Source organism: Gallus gallus, chromosome 7 (genome assembly GCF_016699485.2).
Source record: "Gallus gallus isolate bGalGal1 chromosome 7, bGalGal1.mat.broiler.GRCg7b, whole genome shotgun sequence".
NCBI classification, from domain to species: Eukaryota; Metazoa; Chordata; class Aves; order Galliformes; family Phasianidae; genus Gallus; species Gallus gallus.
Window position 1 is genome coordinate 25,431,104 of NC_052538.1, and position 23,234 is coordinate 25,454,337.

Consider the following 23,234-nt stretch of genomic DNA (forward strand, 5'->3'; position numbering starts at 1 on the left):
TTACAGAAGCTCCCTGCGCAGAACAAAGGAGCTGGATGTCGAGGTGAGATGCATCAGCCTCAGGGATTTACTGGCAGATCACAGAGCTTCGGGAAGGTCTGGAGAATTGAAGGTGGTTTTTTTCCACTGTCAAGGTCCTGCTCGAGGTGAAACTTATAACTGGGAGCTACGGTTGAGGGATTTTGTGGGAACGTGGGAGGGTGGAGCAGATTCAGACTGTGATCCCTTGGAGGACCAAAGTCTTACAGAAGTCAAAACAAGATGAGAAAAGTGACTGCAAGCACCTGGTTGTGTTTATTTCCTCTGCTTGCATAAGGTAACTTTAAAAATCTCCGTGCCTTTACTGATTGCTATGATGTGTCATTCTGGGAGTAGTGAATGCTTGCATTTACATAGGGATGCTGGGGATTAGTATTGGTAATGCATTGGATTAGTATGGGTTATGTGTTGGATGGACTAATTCCCTTCCAAGAAGGCTCAACAGTTTGTGTTGAGGAGTGTTCCAGAGATGGCAAGAAATGCAACTGTGCTGCGTGCTGACAAGATCAGAGGAGATCAGGGTGTTGTGGACAGAGCCACAGGGCAATTGAGTGTCTTGGAAAAAGGAAATTTCACCAAACATTTTAAACAGGGGTATAGTGAAACTCTCTCGTTGGGTATATGGGGCAGTCATATGGTATTCGCTACATAAGTTTAGGTGTCCTCTTGAAGTGAATCATTCTAGTTCATTTCGTAGTGAATGTATAGCAAAAGTATTTCCAGAACCATTTTACTCTGTGTTAAGATGGATTTGAATGAATGGCTGTCTAACTTGTCATCCATTTATCTTTGTGTCCAACCTCACATTCAATCATGAAAGCAGAATTGAATTAAAAAAACCCTTCTTCCTCCTTTATTTTTCCCTCAACTTTGATAATAGCAATACAGATTCAGACATATTTCCTTCTATTTTAGCATCTATTTGTTTCTTGTGCACCATTGCAGGATGGCATGGTTTGGTACTTCAAAAAAAAGGAAACCCAACAAGGTGCAAGTTCATAAGCAATGGGAAGCTTTTGGGGCCTTTATTTTAATGCTATTCTCAGTAGATTGTAGCTTATTCTGCTTTTCTGCTGTGCAGGTACTGCAGTTAATTGTATGCAGGTTGCCGTGCTTATCCGTCATACAGTCACAATTCTTGGCAAAGATGCAGTGTTGGTAGCACAGAGGGTTGAGGGGCTGGTGTGTGCTGTCCCCTGTCTCCATTGTCCTGGGAACTGAGAGCTGCTCCATTGCACCTGACCAGACAGGAATCGTTTACTTTTGTAACAAACAGACCTCTTCCTCCGTGTGTTTTCCCTGGAGTAATTCACACATGATGCTGTTTGCTTTGAGGTCTTGCAAACGCTGTGATTTGCATCTGGTGCTGGAGTGACTGACGGTTTGTTGCTTTGATTGCTGATTCTCACGGTTCTGAAATATGCCTTTAACTGCCAAGGCTGTTGTGTAGCTGTAGGGGCTGCAACCAGGAAGGCTACGGGTCTGGTGAAGGCTGGTAGGGATGCATGGTATGAGTGGTGCTGCCCACGTCCCAGACAGAAGGCAGGGCAGTAGCCGCGTGACTTTGGGGCTGTTCGTATCATTGAACGGACCACCTTCCCCAAAGGGAAGGCTTAAATATAAATGAATGTTTACTACTATCAGTCCTCTTCTTTAAAAATCCCAATGGGGTGCAGAGATGAAAAGCCAGCCCTGTGCGTGCCTCAGGTCCAGTTTTCTGAAGGCATTTGCCTGGATGTATTCACACGAATACTGATCTTCCATTACAGGAGTGCTAAAGAAAGGTATCTACTGTTTTCTCAGTACACTGCTAGTAATCTGGGGATGGCCAACAGTTTTTGTTCTCAAAAGATACATTTTCTCAGTTAGTTTGGTGAACATTTTATAAGCTAGTAATAAATCTGTGCGAATCTGAGTTTGCAGTGGAAATACGGGCTCCAAAATAGAAAACGTATTGAGCTGTCTCACTTGTAATGAAAGGCTGGGAAAAGCCCAAGGGGGAAAAGTGGTACAAATGTTGGGTAGCCGTGGACAGAGTTTAAAGACAAGAAGTTGTGTGGGCATCTATAACTGGTGACATCTCTCCACTTCTATAAAAAATCAGGCTCAGATGAATGACTGTAGAATCAGGAGATTGTCGGTGTTTCATTTCTTTAGTAGATAAAAACCCAACTTGCTTTTCAGTCAAGTGCTAGGTTATGACAGCAATTAGGATGAATACTTGGAGAGATGTTTCAGTATTTCTAGTGTATAATTTTGAATGTCAAGGTGCTCTGACACTGTGTGTGATACAGGACAAGTTGGTTATGAAAAAAGGAGTTATAAAAAGGATTGTTCTCTTCCCTGGGGAAAAATACAGTGCAAAGAGAGTTAGTTAACTGAAGCACTCTAGTATTTCTGCTAAAATCAGAACGATGTATCCTGAGGGGTAAATTCACTGGTTCATGGTTTTCCAGGTAGATCTCATCCTAATCTTGGGCACGAGCAGAAGATGGTCAAAGTCAATGGTTTCATTGGTGAAAATAAATATGAATGAGATTAGAAGTAGACTGATACCTCTGGTCCATATGACCAAAGTGACTCGAATGGCACATGCATCGGCCCTGATTGAAGGAAGTGCATATGCATTCGCTGCCATCTGCCTGAAGCCAATGGGATTGAAAGCACAGTGTGGTAAGCTTTGGAGGGCTTTGAAAGAGGAGACAATGGCTGAGGCAAAACAAAAGAGCAAGCCATCAAAGGATATAAAGCAAAATGACAGGAACAAAGTGACAAGCTAGAAAAATGCTCTTTGCTCCCACATTCTGAATGGCTGTAAAATCAGCTTTGTACTCATTAGAGCCAATGTAAAGGATCTTGCTGTAAATGAAAATGAATGGCTTAGAGGCTGGTGTTTTGAGTTCAGGCATGTAGGTGAGTGCAAGAGGCACAAGGAAATGCCAAACTCTTGAAGCCATTGTGCAGAAGGAAGGAGCAGGAGTCAGAGGTGGCCTAGAGGCAAAAATTTGCAGTGAGGTTGGAAGAAAGTGAGGGCTGTCTCATGTTTCAGATTTGAGTAACAAACAAGTTGCTATCCATCTCTACAGCATTTGGCACCCTTTGCCACCTTTCATCCATGGTTAGAGTGCTGTGCGGAGCTACCAGAGAGCAGGCTGATGTTTGCATGTTGATGGGGGGAATCAAGTCCAAACTAGGTCCATCTGTGAGTGAAATGTAGGGAAGAAGTAGGGGAGAGAAATCCCAGAGGTAGCTGTGATGGGAAGAGGAAGATGGAATGAGACTTACGGGCACAAATGGGATTTTGCTTTGAGTGAGGCAGACTGTGTTTCTGAGGAAAAAGAGCAGGAAGAAGACAGATAGGGCAAGGAGAGCAAGAAAAGTGGCTATGACGGTTTAGAAGATGGTTGTGGAGGAGTGAAGTGATTAGAGGAGAAGGGCAGATTAGATGTTAGGAGCTGTAGATGTGAGGTGAAAGACTTGACTGTTTCTCTAGGAAGAACTCAACAAGGTTGTATGCAGAAAAAAAAAGATACAGGCATAGAAGATAATTATTGTGTGCACTAATATACAATAAATAATGTTCAGTAACTACAAGACAAATAAGTAATTACTACTACTGGTAGAACTAAAAAGCCTAGATATCTAACTTTGGTTTGTTGTATATTTGTTTAAGGGCTCTGCCTTGAAGAATTTAGGCTTATCCTTTATGTTATGTCTTAAATTAAATAGTATGAAGCAAAAAAAGTAAACAGGATAGAAGTAACTACAGGATCTTCTCAGGATAGTCTCTATGATTTCGGTCTCTTGTTTAAGGAAAGGATGAAAAACATCGGTTTTGTGTGTTGTCAAGTGGCCACAGCAGTCATCGCGCCTCAGAGTCTGGCACAGCATCTGAAATAGCAGTGGGGACGTCCAAGAAGAACGAATACCCTCTCTGCTGCTCAGCTCTGGCCTGATCACCACAAAACACACTTTTGCTTGACTTGCTTTGACTGTTCGGTTGTGTGCACACAATGCGGTTCCTGAACCATTCCTTTGAGCCATAGCAACCTGCTGACATTTGCGAAAAGTTTACTATTAGCCTGGGTTTTGTTTCAGTGAGCTTTGTGGATGTGAGATGCACTGGCATGTCAGCTCTGCTTACTGTATATGTGAAACAGATACTACAGAGCAGCAGAGGATGAGACGTCCCCACTCTTCCGTTCTTCTTGAGGTTGTGGAGGCACTGCTGCTTAGGGTGAGAAAGGTAGACTTTCCCTTTTATAACAAGAGAATGAATTGAATTATGATGTTCTTTTTTTTTTTTTTTTTTTTTTTTTCCTTTTCTTCCTTTTGATGCTGACAGGAACTCGCCAGGCCTAGAAACCGAGTCAGTTCTTGTAGGCTACCAAGCAAAGATTGCATGATACTCTGTTGGTGAACAGTTGTATATCTGTCTCAGTCATCAAAATACCTGTAGCACAATAGACATAACTGCATAGTAAAGGAATGTGAGCTCGGCAACATTGCCACTGGCAGGATATAAACACCTCAGAGTTTATCGGGACTTTGGGAGATGTTTATTACTTTAGTCTTACTAAGCCCTTATCGCAAAAGGAAAAACACAGAAATTGGAAGGTGGGCATTTTGCTATCAGCAGAGATAGGCATGGTAAGATTGTAAAGGCAGATGTTTTGATCTGTGAAAGTATGGCATATCATCAACCATTTATAACATTTATATGTATGTAAGATCAGAGAGGATTGGGGTGCTCGTATAGTCTTTCTGTAACACAATCAGAGGACTTTTCTGTACTTAAGCCCATGTTTGTCCAGTGATGAGTCCCAGACTACAGCAGGTCTTCTGGCAAAGTTCTCTGAACAAAGTGTCAGCTCTGCAGTGTTAGAGTCTATCGTCATCCCGAATCCAGTGCTTTTCTCTGCTGAAGCCAGGAGCCTTGTTTCTGATCTGAATTTCTCATTTTACTTTTAGCTTTCAGTTCCTGTAGTTGGTATTAAGCAACTGTGATTGGTTTGACAGTAGGTTCTTGTAATGTCCCCAGTCTCTGTGTTAAAGAGCATCTATTATCAAATTTCTTTTGGCTAATTGTATGTATTAATAACACTGATAAGTCATCCCACAAGCACCTGCCTTTTAAGCTCACACTCATGATTGCTGTGGATCGCACTGAAGTCTGCAATTTTCATCTTTCTGCTTGAAGCCTGAGGGTCATGTTCAACTAGCAACCAATTCAGGGTTAGACAGAGAGATGGTATAACGTTCCAAATCTTGCTTGGACAAACACATGCTGCTTTAGCTGCTCTGATACCAGCAGCCTCCACAGAACTTATCACTCACTGTTTGCTCACCATAAACTTCAAATCATCTTCAGTCAGTGTTTCTCAAAACACAGTCTTCATTTTAATTATTTTCCCTATGTGTGGCCTTATGTGTGGCCTTATATGTGTTTGCTTTAAAACAGATAGTCTTTGTATCCAGCCCATCTGGTAGAGATAGAGAAGCCAGGCATTGGTACAAAGTGATCGTCTTTATTGGCTGCAGTCATTTGTCATTGACAAACTTCATCACTCTGTATTTGTTTCCAGTTGCTGGTATGCAGTTCTCACTCTCTGATCACATGAATGTTACCACCAGACTCAGCAATGCTGGTCATAACTAATTGGTGTATTAAATGGACTATTCCACTTCTTGTTTATTACTTGAGTTCGCAACATTAGAGGCTACACAATTAGAGGATCTCTTCTCTTTGAGTCCCTCGGTACCTTGATTAATTTTAATCTTGACATCTTGATTTCTGGCTAAATGAGCGCTCATTTTCACCCTTGTCTTTTGTCATTAGCTTAATACCCTCCTGAATACTGTAGCTTGTCTCCTGAAAGACTTATTCCCTTCCTGTGAAATGATAACCAGCCACACTGTACGCTCATATTTTCTGCGTAGAAGGTGGACTTATGCTGCTGAAAATTGAGACACTGCCTTTCCTACTTAGCTGATAATTTCTGGGATTGCAAAGAACACTTTAACCTGTATTGCAGCCTGCAGAAGTGAACACTGTTTTCATTCAGAGTATTCGTTTCATTTTCCTGCATATAAAATTCCTTTCAGTGACTCTCGGTGGTTTCACAATCTTTCTTCACCGATGCACTCGGTCTCCGTGTGGGCTGCGCTGTGTTGCAGTTCATGGGTACGTCCCACATAGCTCTTTTCTGTCCTACTAGTTGGATGGTCAATATTTTGACAGTTTGGGAGTTGGCAAATGCCACTGATTAGCTCCTTGTTACTTGTGAAGTTGGTTCAGTTCTCCAGAGGTCCCATCCGACCCCAAATAGTCTATGGTCCAGTCAGAAACGCTTCTCCCAGCCCCATCTGGAGCAGTTTTCTCCGTGCTCCAGTTTATGAACTGCCAACCATTTTATGTGGTCTGCATCCTGCCTTCAGCAGGCAACTGTAGTCTTATAAAGACAATATGTGTTTCTACCCAGCGTGGAATAGCAGCTTTTGTGGTGTGTGTGTTCAGTAGAGGAAAACGAGCCAACTGAAGTGTTGCTTTTTTGTTTTTAATTACATTCTTGTTTCCTTCCCAGGCTTCTATCTTCTACATACTTACACATGTGCCCCTGGAGGAAAGATTCAATAGACCGATGAAGTTAACTGGAACGTATAAAAATAAACCAAAATGTTGTAATGTTGCATGTTCTGCAAGAACCCAGTTGCTATAGGGATTTTTGCAGCAATGCAATCCTTCATCTTTCATTTGTCAAAGCAGAGGTTTTACATTCCTTGAGCCAAATGATAGTTTTCTTGCCCAAGCTTTGGAGACTGTTCAGTGTCATGTAGATGGACTAGTTACTACAGGACAGCATTACTCATCCCATCTGTATATAAAGGAACCCATTATTCTTCACTGCATGTGGTTTGTATTCAGGGTTTCATTCATGATAGTTGAAAGTGTCCAAACTGCTGCAGTACGGATGTGAAACCCTGAGAAGATTCTCCTTCAGTCATTACCAGCCAACAAAACGTTCACTTCCACCTTCTGAGAAACTCTCCCTAATCTCTCTGATTTCAAGGCAGCTCTTTTTCTCCTGGTCAAACCTGCATCAGCCCTCACCTGCTCTGTGGAACCTGCACGAACATCTCTGTTTGGAATCAGACTTGCAGTTCCGCTTTAACATGCACAATTTATTTTCTTTATATCTCTTACTCACGGACCTGCTGAAAAGTCAATAGGTTAATTATTACCTATTTGGAATTATATACTAATTTTGTTGTAAAGAGCTTAACTGCTGGTTTTAACGCAATCCATGTTCAGCTGCTACCCACCCAGGTAAACCTGCCGGGCACCATAGATGGTTTATCTGACATGTTAGCTATTAACAGTTTCTGCTCTTGTTACAGCATGAAGTCTTGATCGAGTTCTTCCTGTTTGTTTTGCTTCTTTTTTTTTCCCTCATGCTCTTTTTGTGTAAATGTTTCCTAAATTCAGAGCAACACTTTTTTGTTAAATACATACACACACACATACAGAATGTTTGTCTTTTCCCCCTCTTTTTCTGAGGGGGAAAGCAATTCTATAAAAAAAACAACAGAAAACTCCGTTACAGGAAATTGAAAGCTTCTTAGGATTTACATCAAAAACACAGACAACTCTTTTGCCAGAATTCTCCCTCCGTTACAACAACAACGCAAACAGAAGTAAAACCAAGTGATTCATGGGCTAATTCTAATGGTGACGCATCACTTTTGAACAATTTTTGTTTACCTGGTGGCATCCTCCCATATTTTTGCAGCAAGTTAACACAGAGTCTGAATGCAGGAGTGCCTTGCTTATCTTCTTTGACAGTTTTTCACAGGTTGGAATTCGTGTAATAAGAAATTTCTCATGATAAGACAAGTAGGATTGGCTTAGAAAAGGTACGACTTTGTTTTCCTGTTCCACCACAAAAAATTCTTCCCTCCAGCCCCCACTCCCCCATCTTCTCAGCTCTTCCAAAGAAAGAAACAAAGATAACTTCTGAGAGAGAAAGGAAAGTCGTGTACCCCAGCCTGCATGTCTCAGCATGGACCAGTGCCGAATCTGCGTCTGGTTTTGAGCTTTTATGTCTGCTCCTATGTTTTGATGATGCATTGCAGTTGTTTTTAACCCAGCATCTAAAAGATAATTTCTGTTCAAGGCTCCAAGGTTGGCAGCTTGAAAATCTACTTGAAGTGGGGAAATGATTCAAGTTTATCTGATACTTTATAAATCGGTCTTATTTGTAAGGAAACAGCAACATTAAAGCGACAGTGTTCGTGAAAAACACCAAATCAGCAGATTAAACCCAAAGAAGTGTGAGTTCCTTTATTCCGTGCTGTATTCTATCCAGTAACCACAGCCTGTAAAATAGATGGCTTTAGTAAGGGGAAAAAACATTTATACTTCAATTCTGTGGCCTCGCTGTTGGCATCTGGTGCCCATGAGTGTCCTAGGATAACCTGGCCTCTGGCTGTCGTTCCTGAAAAGCACAAGGCTCCCATAGATCCTGTGCCACTTCTGCCAGCCCCATGCAGGATCTGTGATGCAGGACACTGCATGCCATAGTGCAGACCCCTGCTTTGCACCCTTGCAGCCCAATGACTGCTTGGTGTCTGGTTGCTGCTGGAAAGCCTCCAAGGAGCACCCAGCTGGGGAGGTAGATGAATACCTCAATTCCTTGCAGATGGTGATCTTTTCTGACCACTGCCACAAACTGTGCTGACCTTGTCTGATAGAAGTGGAAGGCCACTGCGGTCAGTGCAAGTAGGGACAGCATCTGGGGCTTGTTCTCAGGTGTATCTCAGATTGCTTTCCATCACATACCTGACACCACGTGAAGTAGTGCATCCTTGCATCTTGTTGGAGATGGAGCACACCAGCAGGCTGCATTCCTTGGAGCTCTATGCAGGGTACAGCTGTTTCACCAGATGCTTTTGTTTCTCCATTTTGCTTCCTTGCAGGTTCTCTGGATATTTTCTGCTTCTCTTCCTTCTGTGCAGTGCCTCCCTTCCAAGCTAGCTACCATGTCGTGGCGTGTCTTCGTCACCCATGGTAGCATCTCTTTTTGCAGTCTTTCTCTCTCTTCCCCATGCCACTCTTTTCTGTCTTTGTCATCTGATCCAATGTCTGATGCAGCGAATACGGACACCTACAGCTCAGTCAGGTGCTCAGAGCCTGGTCCAGCCTGACTTTGAATGTCTCCAGGGATGAGGCATCCACCACCTCCCTGGGCAACCTGTTCCTTTAGGAACCCATTACTCATTCTGCATCCCACAGTCATCTGTGGCAACATCTCTCCTGCCCTTACGTCTCCTTCCCATTGTGCGTTTCCCATACCTCACCTACTTTCTTTACCCCAGTAGGCAGTTGTGCTCAGTGGGGCCTGGAACATCCCCCGATGTTCTGGAATTGGTTGGAAGTGATATTTAGAGGTGATCGCATTACAGAGGAATGCTGCTAAGAGCCAGGCAGTCCCGGCTGCACCCTGACCCCTCACAGCAAGGCAGGAGTGCTCCTTCGCCGTGCTTCTGCTTTGCCGTTGCCATATGGAAAAGACAGATGGTGTTGATCAGGAAGTTCATCTAGAAGCATATCTGTTTCATGCCGTACGTGTAAGATTTGTTCATTAAACTTAGAACTCTCATTTAAAGCCAATTAACAGAGTGATTTGAAGAGACTTGTTGTTTTTGAAGTTCAAAAGAGATGCTAAGTCTCTGATTTCAGTCTTTGTACATTCCAGAGCCTGTATAACTATTGCAGTGTTGCCAGCTCTTCTGGTTGGGGTTTTAGAGTTATTTTTTTTTTGTCACTCCCCCAACACCCCTTTCCCCACACACACTTTTTGGAGTAATGTCATCTTTGCCACGGGCTGGCACCACTTGGTGAAGCCTTATGAGCCACCGGCTGTCTGGCCAGTTTTAGCCCTCCATTTGGAGGAGGGCTGGCAGAACTTGTTTGTCTTTCTATTCCCTTTGCTGAAAGCTCCTTCCTTTCTTCCTTCTCACATTGCTCTCCCCTAAATAGTAGCTGTGGAAGGAGATAGAAAAAGAGAAGCCCTGAGCTGCAGCGTCCCCTCTTAATGCCACTTCTGTCAACATCTTTGCTTCCTTTGTACCCTCCCCACAGCGTCTCCCAGAAGGGGTGAGGACCCACCAGAGAATCCTTCTAAAGCTTGGAAAAATCATAGAATCACAGAATGGCTGGGGGTGGAAGGGACCTCAAAAATCATCCAGCTCCAACCCCTTGCTGCAGGCAGTGGTGCCAACCACTAAATTGGGCACCAGCTCAGCCTGCCCAGGGCCTCATCCAACCTGGCCTTGAGCACTTCCAGGGATGGGGCATCCACCATGGGGACGGCAGGGGCTTCCAAGCAGATAGCCATCACTTAGCATGTCTCCCCTCCCCCCCAGGCACACAGCACTGATTTCCAGGTGTTACCAACCCTGGAGGAGCCCAAAACTGATTAGTTCTGAATTAACATTTATTCTACTTCTACCTGAGGTTGCTGTTCCATGAACACTTTGTAGATCCTTCAGCACCAGGCAGCATGTTTGGATAGTCCCAGCACTGAGTAGAGGCATGCGGGCAGAGTAAATGTTCTTTAGTAATTTGAAGCCGTCGCTGATATAAAGGAAAATAGAGGGGTCAGGTTTTGCTCTGGTATAGAGTCTATGACTTCACTGGGTTAACTGCTGCTACTTCCGTGTAACTGAGAACATAATTTGGCTCAAACCCTGGGAGACTGAAAAGGATCACAGCAGCCACTGTATTAAGGCAGCGTTTAAAACGGTTGGCTCGTGCTGAATTTCATAAGCAGATCGTGTATTCAGAAGGCTTTAGCTCTAGAATACAGTCCCCTGCAAAGGAAGAGCTGATGGGACCATCTCTTCGTTTATCCTAAGTAAAAAGCTACTAGGAGAAGCTGCCAAATGCTGCACTGTGTCAGCGTAGGGGTGGTGGGCAGAACCCACAGGTGCTCAAGGATGGAGCTTGGTGGGGTTGTCCCAGCTGTGATGGGTCGCACTAGGAGCCATCGGTGGGGCTTTGTCCCAGCTGTGCGGTGCTGGATGCGGTGCTGGGGTCAGCAGTGGGCATGCCTGAGCTCTGTTCTTCTGGGGGTGGTGGTGAGGGTCACCCTCACGCTGGTGCCTAATCTTTGAAGAGACACGGCTAAAATCGGTGATTGGTATTTGGCAGAAAAGCCCGCTGGGGGAGACGTCTGCTTTCTGCTCTGTCCAGGGGAGGGAAAGGGGGTTCCTGCTGAAAGAGGAATGCCAAAGAAGGAAATGTCTTTTCAAGAAAAGGATGTGCGGGGTGGGGGTATGTCTGATGAGGATCTGTTTATTCCCAACGTTGCTAGCAGCCCTTTTCAGGCTGATGCTCTCCAAGAGACAGGCATTTTGTGACGGTGCTTTCGACTATTGCCCAAGCACTTAGCGGGAGGGATTGTTTTATTAGGAAAGTTTATGGCTCCTGGTTTTCCCTCAAAGGCAAATGTGACTTTGTTGTTTTTAATTCTGCTGGGATTTCTCCCTTTTAATATACAACGCAGCTGTTAAAATAGCTGGGGTTGTCCAGGGCAAATCATATAGCACTTTCCTTGTTCAGATCTCAGATGGCTGCCTTTTTAGCGTCGCTGCAGAATTATATTACAGGGCATATGAATAGTGCCGGTATTAGTGTCAAAATCAATTACCCAACCCTCCTCCTGCAGAGAAAGCTACAAACCTTAGGAACAATCTGAGTAATCCATTTTGGGTTTCTAATTCTGAGTAATGACGGAGGGCAGGGACTTGTGCTTGAATAAGTGCACGGGGTCTTTCTCCGTACAGTCACTCCTAAATGCATGCTCTTTACAGGAAAATGCAGGCTCCCTGTGAAACCTTTTTTCATGCCAAATGTCTCGCTGCTAAGATTAATCTGTCATTGAATTTATAAGTTCTGTGCGGCACAGAGCAGCGAGAAAAGTTTAGCATTGAACAGAAAGCAAACCGTACATGGCTTAAAACATGAATGCTGCACTCCTGATGGTGTGGATTGAGTGCCTCCGTGCATATATCTTCTCGTTCCAGTAATCAAAATACTTCCATAGGAGTGTGTCTCCATTATCTCAAAGCACCTTGCAGACAGGACAGATATGGTACTCTTGTCAAATCTGGGTTGGATGAATGGCACATCTGAAAAGCTGGATCCCTACTGAGGTGTCTATGGCAGGGGTTTAGAGATGCCGCTTGAGGCACCTCTCTGGAAAAGAAAACACGGCTCTGATCTGCACGCTTCGCCGGAGAGGAATTTCTGTTTCCAGTTTTCCCCTCCCCCCCCACTGCCCCCCAAGGAAGCCTCCCATGGGGTCAGGGCAGCCCGGGGGTGCGAGGGCAAGCGGCTGGTTTCAAACAAGAGTGCAAAGCCCTGAAAGCAGGGACTAAGAAGAAACAGGTGGGGGCTTGTAAGGCAGCCTCTGAGGTTTGTTTGCTTAACGAACAGAAGCCAAGGCTGTCAGACCTAGGTCAAACGCTCTTCCAGTTTGAGTGTATTTATTTCATACGTGATCTGTAACCCAACCTGGTTTCTGGATTAAAAGGCTGTAATGTCCTGGCCCCCAGAAACCCATCCCATGTTTGCTACCAAACCCAGCACATGCCAGGACAGGACCTCAGGGCTGCCTCAGTGCTCGCTGGAGCATCGCTAAAGCCTGTAATTGCATGGGTGTCATCATTTCCAACGTGAGCTTTGCTGTTTACAGCTGCAAATTGTGACCGCAGAGCTGTTGCTTAGTGGTGCCGTCAACAGGGGCTGTGCCTGCAAGGCACCCGGGCTCAACACCCTGCGGGAGTGGTGGTGCTGGAGGGGTGCCATCAGGAATGGCAGTGCATTCATGGAATGGCCAGCATGATAAGGCAGCTAGTAGAGGCAGTAGATAAGGCAGTAAGTAGAGGAGGAAGGAGTTTAGGACAGCTGGTCTTGATGAGTAGAGAAATGCAAAGGGTGTTGAACAGCGGGGGAGTCTGGAAGAACATGGCTGTGTGCTGCCTCTGCTAAGCTGGGGAGGGCTGGAGCTTAGAGATTGGCAGTAAGGAACAATGATAGCAACGCTGCGTTTGCGTGGCATTTTGTTCCCCCGCTGGAAAAGTTTGAGTTGATACGATGGCAGTAAGACTGCCTATACGCAAAAAGAGTTCTCTGGTTTCCCAGCATCTTTTGGTTGGTCCACGTAACTCCAATAAGAAAACAGCTAGGATGCTCCAAAGCATCTCAGGAGCTGAAAAAAATTGCACTTCAGAATTTGCATCTGAAAAATTGTACGTCTGCATTAAAAATAGAAAGGAAAGGATGAATTAGCAGTGGATTTTCCCAGGCCCAGCCTGAGGCTGGGAGTGCCAGGTGGCTGTGGGTTTGATGAAAACAGGAGTCAACTGGAAGCACTGGAAATAAAACGAGTTAAAATGAGGGAAGTGAAAGTGTTTGTATGCTTGCTCATTTAATAGAAACCCCAGTTATGTGGAATTTGGGATGCACATATTATATTTGCTTTGGGAGACAAGAGAACTTTGAGACATGAACAAATGATCAAGCCAGCAAGAGGTTGAGAGCTGTTGTTTTTTACATGTTGCTTGTGCTTGAAGGCCTTCTGTTTTAAGCACAGCTTTCACCTGTGCTTAATTTGCCATTTGTAATGGGGGTAAAGCTGCAGCTGATTTTCCTTTGGTGAGGAGTGAAAAATTTGCTTCGGAGGGAGAGGAATCAGTGGATGTAGGTCCTAACCACCTCTGGTCTTCTCCAGATCTGCTGTGGTTTGCCCCAAATTACCACTGAGAAGGTAAGGGCATGGTTTCAGTACCAAGACACAGAATAAATATATGTGTTTTTATCTGCATTACCACTACTGGAAGCATTTTAACTAGTTTCTTTTTTTTTTTTTGGTTGTGATGGTCTTGGTCTTGTAAAGGACGGACAGGTCGGTTTTTTACATGCTAAGCCCCAGCAGCTCACCTGTCCCTCAGTCCTGGAAAGCCTTTTAGACTTTATGATGTAGCCTGAGTTTAAAAGAGGCTAAAATGTGTGTTGGGCCTGATCCCTTTAGGTCTTCAGCTGCTTTAAGCCACTCATACCCTTGTGGGGCTGAGCCCTTGTTGGCTGTGACTGCCTGCTGTATTGGCTGTGTCTCTGTGGCTAGGAACCCAGGAAATCTTTGGTGTTTGCAGGTTATTTTTGAGCTCTGCTATTTCCTTTTTGTCGGTTTTGTGAGTGACCAGAATCTGGTTTTGTTCTATGTCCCGCAGGGTTGCTGAGCTGGAAGATGAACATCTAAGATGGAAACTTCTGCTTCAACTGCTGCTGGGAAAAAAGAAGGCAAAGGTGTGGTTCTGGAGGGGGATGGCTTTACGGAGACGGGGAAGAAACCCACTCCTTTAGCAGCTGCAGGAGCAGCAGTGGCACAAGGAGGTACTTTATGTTTTCCACACTTTGAAAGCAGCAGGGGTGTTTTTCATTAGACTGTAAGAATTTAATAAGCACAGTGGCATCTGTCCTCCTGTGAACACGCTGAGTTTATTGGGGTTCTCGGCCGTCGGAGGTCATGGGAGGGAGAAGCTGTGTCACCACGTGGTATCGGAATGTCACTGCCCTGTGACTGCCACTCCTCGTGTGCTGTCCTGTGGCTGAGTGGTGGGATGTACCCATCTGAGAGCCCATCGCCATGGCTCATGGGTAACCGGTACTGCGTGGTGGAGGGCTGCGGTGTCAGCTGCTCCTCTGTGGAGGGGTTAAAGCAGGGCTGACCCTGTTATCAGGGTTGGGGAGGGTGTTGTGCACCGGCTGTGATCCCGCTAATGAGTTAAACAGGCTGTGTCGTCTTCATCTGTCACTGCTGAGATTTCACAGTTAGGGAGGAATTTGGGTCCTACCTCTGTGCAAGGGCTTTGGAGCTAAAGACCCTTCCATCTGTGCTGTTCCTGTTCCATCAGAAAGAGTTCAGGTCTTGGCTTTTTTTTTTTTTTAACATCAGTATTTCTGGCGAGGTTATGGTCTTGCCGGTGTTGGAGTCCATTAGGGAGCTCTCACGTATGGTTTCAGGCTCAGTTTTGGTGGGTGTGATGCTGATGTTCTGGGGACACGGAGGCTTGGAGCAGATTCTGCTCCAAGAAGCCACATCTCTGGCTGACACACATGTGCATGGAGCCAGTGGTTCTGCAGGGTGGTGCCAGTGCCCTTCCTGGTGACTCTTGCTGTGGGAGGGCTGTGCTTGGTGAGGACCATGACAGGGTGTCTTTTTTGTGCAGGGCATGAGGAGACAAACTTAGAAGGGGCTGCACCAACTTGGATGTGACAAGGGACATCCCAGCTGTGTAAACTTCACAGGCAGCTCTTTGGTTGTTGTTTAAAATATACTTTATTGCTAGTCAGATTCTACCTCAAAATGAAGCCTTCCCCACCCCTTCCTTCACCACTCAGTGGTTTCTCAGAAGAGCAGGACAATTCCTCTGCAGCCTCCTCTGCCTCTTACAAAGCTCATCTGGAGAGTTTGTGTTTTCTGTTGGCAGATCCTGGCCCAGAATGCTTAAATCTTTGTCTCTCCTTTCTATTCAACACCTTTGTTATCCAGTTTTCATTTACACTTTAAACAGGGAAGACTGGGTTGTGCAGAATGAGGAAGCAGCTGTTCTATATTCTGTCAAATCAGTTCACTAGTTTGATAAACTTTGATAGCTAAAGAAAACTGTTTTTTTTAGCATGTGCTACAACTCAAAGCCCACGTACGTGCTATTGCGAATAAACACCACCTTTCCATCTGGCACATGCACTGGGAGTGCCTCTGCCGAGGATGTGGGCTGTGCCATGTTCACAGAGATGTGATGGAAATCAGAGTCCCCCCAGGTTGGGGTGTCTGTCGGCCTCCTTCGTACCCCAGAGGCTGGGTTAGTTTTTAAGCATCCAGTTTTATGTGTCACATTAGCAGTGTGCTCTTTGGAAAGAGTGATTTACGGGCTCAATATTTCGCCTTTTATTAAGAGGAAGTGAAGAAGTGAGCGGAGGATTGTTTGAAGATGTCAGGAGAAACGTGATGAAAGCATTGTGTAATGAGATGTAAAGAGCAAAATCTGTATCACGCTGGGAAGAGAAGTGCTAATAAATGACCTGAAGTGGCCAGCAGTGAAGTAGCTGGTGATGGGCTCCAGGCGCCAGGCTCTGCAGGTAATACACGTGTGTTGGGGCTCGGGGGCTTCTGTCTGAACTCTGCCCACTGGTAACACTTGCTCCTGAAAGGACACAGCACTGCACTTCTAAGTAGAGAAATTAATCCAAAGTCATCTTCTAACATCAGTTAACTGCAGGATGTGATGTAGCAGATAATAACAAAAAGGCTGTGTAGCGGTACTTATGTAGTATTCAAACTAATATAACATATTTGCTTCACTAAACTAGTGTAATTACTCACAACGGGCTGGGAATATACATATTTATGCTCATATCCTTACAGAAGAAAGCAAACGAGGCATGGAGATGAATTACGTTGTTTGGCTCAAGGAGGGAACAGCAGCAAACAGGCTTTAAAGGGAGGGCCGCCAAGCTCCCCACCCTGCTTCGTGGACATACCAGCATGTCTTTATTCCCCTCCAACACCAACTCTTGATTTTATTTATTGTAGAGGTTTTACTCTTTGTACTAGCATGTGAGAAAGTGGCAGCAAAGCTCAGCTTGTGCTGCAGATCACCAAGCTGTGCTCTGGAGGCAAAGAGACGTAATTTGCAACACATTTCTCCTTTCTTCTACTGAGTCACACAGATGGAGTGCCAACATGGCATGTTTCTCTGATCGCAGGGCTTCCTTTTTTCCCTTGTAGAAATGAATAGATTTATAAGGGTTTGTTTACAATTAAGATAATTGAAGCAATAAACTGAGCATTAGTTAGATAATTGAAAAATAGCTTTTTAATTATATTATTATTTAGACTATATTTCTGCACTGCAATAATATGTCCAGTCCCCATTAGCAGTTCTCTTGCTTAAGATATTTGGCCCAAATGTTTGCAGCCTTGAACAAGTTAAGTTACATGGAAAAGAGATCAGCACTGTTTGTGCTGTCAATGGAGAAGAGTCCTTTCGTGCTTAGAACCTGTGTTGTATTTTTAGTGTCCTAAAGCTACCATTTTAGAGTTGTTCTTTGCATTTTTTTATGTAGTATCTAATTGATAGGATGATCAGAAACTGACCTCACACGGAGGGCATAGGGAATTTTCTCTGAATTTTCTATTTTCCCATAAATCATGCCAGCCAAGGAGTCAACACTTCTCAGTATGTGTAGATGTTTGTGTGACTGAGATGGAAGCTTGTGTAATGACAACGTGTAGGGGTGATAGACAGTCCAATCTGCAAAAGAGCCTCCCACTTTTGGTGCCTCCAGTTCTGAAAGGGCAACTCAAGACATGTTTAGAAAACACTTATGCTGAGTGCAGAAGTGCATGGTGCTCCAAAGGGGAAAGAGGTTTTGGGGCAGAGCAGCACATGAGTGAGAGCGGGTTGGGTCCTCCAGCACAGTTCTGCAATAGCAGTGAGGAAGCCCAGGCGTGTGGTTCCGGGAGGAACTGAAATGAGCCACTCTTTCAAAGGCAGAGATATTTAGGAAGATGAGTTTCTCACTTTGTAGTAAAAATTAAATACAGGTTCTCCTAAATGCTAAGTGTGTGACTTTAACAAGACCCAGAATGCACCTTTCCCTCCGCACCGCACCCTGAACGTGACACAAACAGCGAGTTCCCAAATTGATGGTGTTTATGTTTGAAACATTTTTCTGATGTCTGGCTCTGTCAAGACTAATTTTAGCATTTCTAAAGCTGGGTAAAAATACAGCCTCATTACTTTGATGTCAGAGCATAGTTTACTATTAGTATATTCTGGGGTTTATCATTTTAGTCATGTTTAACACGGCTGCAGCAGGCATGCACTATTAAATCTGGTTTATTTTACATTCCTGTCCGAGATTATTTATTTGGAACAATTTCCTCTCTATCAAAAGACACAGCTAATGCTGAGTTTTAATGTGTTATTTACACACAAAATAACCTATTTACAACTCAGTATCTGCCGCGGGGAGAATGAATGGGGCAGTGCTCCCTTCATCCTGTTGTATCTGAGTTTAACAATCTGGATTGCTAATAGAACCATTTATCATGGGGCGGTAATTTATTTTACGTTAGCTGCACAGGTCTCCCTGCCTCTGATCTATGGAAATACTTTGTATATAATGAAGTTCAACAAGTCATTTGGTGTAAACATGGGGAAACCAAGCTCCAGAACCAGTATGACTCTGGCTACGCTTTCTTCCAGGAGGTAACGCCTCTCCTCTGATATTATGGCTTCAGTTGAAATACACTTTATCACCCCACGTGTGCTGTAAGGGCAGAGCATTGGGCTTTTCTGCACTGGATCAGAGGTTGGGACAGGGTCTGGTCGCTTGATTTATGGGCTGGCGGGAATGCTTAGCGCTGCAAAAGCAACACACTCAGCCCTTTCATAGGCAGAGAAGGGCAGGGGGCACCTCCCATCACTCTCCAGAGGTCTTCTGTAAGCAAGCCCGAGTGGCGCTGGCAGGGAGACCTTGTGCAGTTCAGCTCGTCTCAGTGCTGGATTATGGGAAGACCATGTAAATGAGGAGGAGGAAATGCCAGCGTCCCTGCAGACCTCACTGCGCTGAAAAAATATATAGTTTGTGTGGCCCGAGACTCAGACAAATTAGAAGGAGAACAGCCCCTATGAAGTCATCTCCTCCATCCACCAGGAGGGTCAGGGATCTCCAAAGTATGTGTTTTGTTCTGTTGCTCACATTTTTTCAGGAAAAGGGATATAACCAGCGTAAGCACATTCTTAGTCTCCCTGCCCTGCATTGCTTTGCTTTGCGCAACTTAAAAAGGCCTGTGTTGGCTGCAGGAGGAAGGGGGCAAATGGCCAAACGGGATGATGGGAAAATACAATCATTTAGGCTGCAAAACGTGCCTGACAGCTTTTGTCTCCACTGTGTATCTACTGCTCTTAGCCATTGGCTCCCACCTCAGGTGGGGTTTCAGTGCAAACCTGCCATAAGAATGATAGCAACCAAGAGTTGTATTTGTTCCTTAACCCTTCTTTCAGTATTAAAAGGTGTAATTTCACTGGGTCTGAAAGTGGGCTGCTTTGTCACCATAAGTCCCTTGGCTGGCCAGATTCTCTCTTGTGTGACCAGGTCTCTCTCATGGACCTAATTGTTTCTCTCTGGGAAGCCCAGATACTTACACTCTTGTGTTGCTGATGCATTGATGCCATTCCTCAGTTACAGGCTAAAAAGGGCTGTAACTAGCAGCAAGCTTTGTGGCACACTGGTCATGTGAAATCTGCTCTTAGGATAGCTTAGAGGAATCCATGTAGTGATGGTTGAAATGGAACCCGTGCTGTACCTTTTTTGTGCGTGTTTTAGGCATGTTGGAGAGGACTCTGGGAGGAGGTTGATTACTTCAGTTACATGTGACAGTATTTTAGTAGCTAAAATTGCTATAAATCATTCCACAAAGCCACATTTTTTTCTTCTTTCTTTTCCAGACTTTTAGCATTTCTCCCTTTTCCAAACTTTTAGCACTGACTCGCAGTCAGCAATGCATCTTTGTTAGGTAACCCTTCATTTAGTCAAGGGATTGAAGTCCTACCACTTGTTCACTTGCTTTTTTACCTTATGGGAAAACTCCCTTTCCCAAAACCCTGCATTGGGTTTCTTTCCCAAAACCCTGCATTGGTGTGGCAGTCAGCCTTGTGGGCAAAGGTACAGCCTCACAGTGGGTCGCCATCCATGTTTACGGACTTTGTAGTTCACACTGCATAGCCCTTGTAGAAGATGCTTGGATACCTATCACCCCGGTATTTGATGATACAGCATTTTCACATCAACCAGCTTTTACTGATTGCATGCAGCTCCCCCAAATTGTCATACCAAGAATTCCTACCACTTGAGCCCATTACAGGTGCTGAGGTACTCTGAAGATAGACCAATTTAATCTCACCCCTAACCACACTGCAGGATTGCACACCAGCTCCAAGAGGTTTTGTGGGTTAAAAGTGGAAAAAAAATATTCTTCTGGTACTGGTGATCCCAACCACTAAGCACTACCTTAATGACTTTTGTATGTTCTGATCATTGTTAATAATAGTCATAATAATATCAATAATGTCTTCTATTTTTCTGTTACATTGTAAGATTCAAAAACTTATGGCAAGTGCTGATGTATCTTCTTTTTCAGTTTCAACTTCAGTGCAAGGCCACTCAGAGGGTGCTTAAATACAACCCTTTTAAGCAATGCTAAACTTACCTATCTGGGGGTTGGCTTGTAGTCAGATAAGAAAATCAGTGGTGATAATGGATTATATTTATGGCGATGCTTTCCTAGACTGTCTCTTCTGTGCTGCCAGTGTTTTGTCACAGTGTGTATTTCTAGCCTCCATGTCAACCTTTTACCTCCATATCTGAGAACTTGCACTGGTTTGGTCAGTTAACACTTCCAACACCAACTATGGCATTCGAACCTGCCACTACCATCAGGGACCAGGCATGGGAAGTCTTTTGTCAGAGGTTGGCTGCCTGAATGCTCGGTGTCCTGTTTGGGCTCCCTCTACATTTAGGGTGGAGCTGATCACATTGAGGAAATGCATGCTTTTTTCCCTTCAGGAATTCATGCCTGATTTAGGGTGGCTAATATCAGGTGGGCAGATCCAAGTCTTCATGCCTTGGCCACATTTATGCAGAGTAAAGCTAAAGCAAGGAACCGGGGGGGGGGGAATTAATGTTTTAAAGGCCATCAGTTCACATTCATCAGCCCATAGCCACGTGAGTGGGCTGAGAGCCCAGCCTGCCCACTCTGAACTGGAAGCTCACCTCATGGCTTCTCGGTTTGGAGTCAAAGTCAACTCTAGGTATCAACATAGCTGGGGGAGCAGCTTCCCAGAGCTGCTCCAGCTTCACACCAGCATTGACAGGAGAAGTGTTTGAACAGAAATATAGGCAATATAAAATCCCTACTAAACAGACAAGGAAAAAACTGTAAATTCTAAAGGCTACAGAGGGCTCCTAAAAATAACCCGAGTGGAGGAAAGTTATTAATGCAAAAGTAAATAATTATGTTAAGGGAAGCGACTAGAGAGGCCGGTTGTGTAAATCACTTTAAGGAGAACAAGCCTTAGATAAAATCCATTCTTTTATCACACAGATTAAGTCTTGCTTTTGACGCTAAATAATTGATAGGGTTTGGCAGAGCGTTCCACAGCTGCCTCTGCGGAGCAGTGGGACTGCTCCTGAGGTCAGATGAGTGGCAGAGAAAAATGTTCCTAGAATTGCTGTGCATCCAATAGCAGCACTAAGAAATGGGGTTCATATTCCCCACACTTCCTAAAGAATTCTGCCTGGCCTTGAGAAGACAGCTGCAAACCTCAAAGTGAAAGAAGGACTTGGTATTTCTTGTCTCCTCCTTAAACTCTGTGATTTCATGTGCTGGTGAGCACACACCGTGTTCTGCTGTTCTTAATAAGGGATCGTGAACTGTGCTGTCTGGGAGCCCAGATCCTGTGGGATCTTCTCTTACCTTGTTCAGCCTCAGTAGTGCCTGAATAGTTCAGCCTCCTACGTATGATCGTACCATCCTGGTACAATAGGGAGATAACATTGCTCCCATGCTGCAGACAGGGAACCAGAGAGGCAGGGAAGGATTTTCCAAGGCCAAGGTGACTGCAGGGTGCTCGGAGGTTTCAGAGACGTGTTGAGAATCAGTCGTCTCTCTGACTTTGAAAGTTCATAGGTGGTGCACCTGTGCCATCCATGGTGATAGAGAGAGCTGAGCCCTTGTTCCTTTGGTCACCATATCCACAGGCAAGTTCTCTATGTCTCATTGATGTGCCACCTACCTGGTGCTGAATGACTCAGATTCTCGTGTCCATCTGCTGAACTGAGGAGCTGTTTCTTTTCCCTCAGGGGAGCTGGACTTAAGTTTTCTACAGATCATGTACTGCCTGTGAGAACATCTGCTTTCAGAAGTCAATACTATTCCTTTAGAATGCATAAGGCTATGGAAGTGCTTAGTAGCATTTATAGCATTTTACGGAGTTTAAACTCATTTATGGCAGAAGGCTTATAATTAGGGAACGTCAACAAATATTTTTCCAGATCCAAGTGGCTAAGAAACAGCAAAAACCTTGAATTCTGAAATAAATCAAGATCCTGGGAATTCTGTACAGGCTGTTTTGGCAGGATAAGTTCTTTGACCCTAACAGTAATGGCAGAGAATAAATCATAGAATCATAGAATGGCTTAAGTTGGAAGAGACCTTAAAGGTCATTGAGCTCCAACCCCCTGCCATGGGCTGGTTGCCCCCCACCAGCCCAGGCTGCCAAATGTCCCATTCCACCTGGCCTTGAGTACCTCCGGGATGGGACAACCACAGCTCTCTGGGCAGCTGTGCCACTGCCTCACCGCCCTCCGAGTAAAGAATTTCTTTCTAACATCTAACCTAAATCTCTTCTCTTTCAGTTTAAAGCCATTCCCCCTTGTCCTATCCCTATTAGACTGTGTAAAAGTTGTTCCCCTTCCTTTTTGTAAGCTCCCCTCAAGTACTGTAAGGCTTTTGTGAGGTCTCCCCATAGCCTTCTTTTCTCCAAGCTAAATAAGCCCATGTCAGGATCGTAAGTTGAGCTCTATCGTGGAGGAATGGGATTGGTACAGCCTTTTCACACAAACTGGTCTGGGTTTATGTTAAACTTGAGAGTTTATGTGTGTTTTAAACCAACCTACACTGGGTGTTCTGTGACTCCTGTAGTGGATCTCAGTTAAAATCAGGCAAGTTTTGGTCGAAAGACATGAGCGACGTTTTTTTCTCCTCTTTTTACATTTCTTTTCTTCTTCTGGAATCTCAACTACTTTCAGGAATCTATTCCACTGAAGATGCTTCCAATTTTAAGTAAAATGTAAATAAGAGCAGGAGTAAAGCAAGAAAAATATTTATGTTTTCTGTCACTAATATCTGATCTTTAGAACAAAACAACATTTGTAGGGATTGAACGGTACAGTTTGGGCCAGAAAGCTGTTCTTGCATGGATCAGCTCCTGACTGTGACAGATTTTCAAAAAAGAAATAATCACAGCTTGCAACAGATGCATCCCTAAGTAAGCAGTTA

The 23,234-nt window shown here is 44.5% G+C and overlaps 1 protein-coding gene across 9 annotated transcripts in view; it reads left to right on the top strand.

Moving 5' to 3' along the window:
- The window catches only part of GLI2 (GLI family zinc finger 2), a 184,009-nt gene that overhangs the window by 38,734 nt on the left and 122,041 nt on the right, over positions 1-23,234 (top strand). For 3 of the 9 annotated variants that reach the window (XM_025152142.2, NM_001271901.2, XM_015289786.4), the window contains one exon: positions 14,335-14,497. The exons of 2 other annotated variants lie outside the window; for them this stretch is intronic. In XM_025152142.2, coding sequence (XP_025007910.2) covers positions 14,365-14,497 — 133 coding nt within the window. In that variant the 5' untranslated portion in view covers positions 14,335-14,364. Of the gene's footprint in view, positions 1-14,334; positions 14,498-23,234 lie in introns of those variants that run through there. 4 more of the 9 variants (XM_040703353.2, NM_001271902.2, XM_040703355.2 and 1 more) reach the window with 2 other exon arrangements.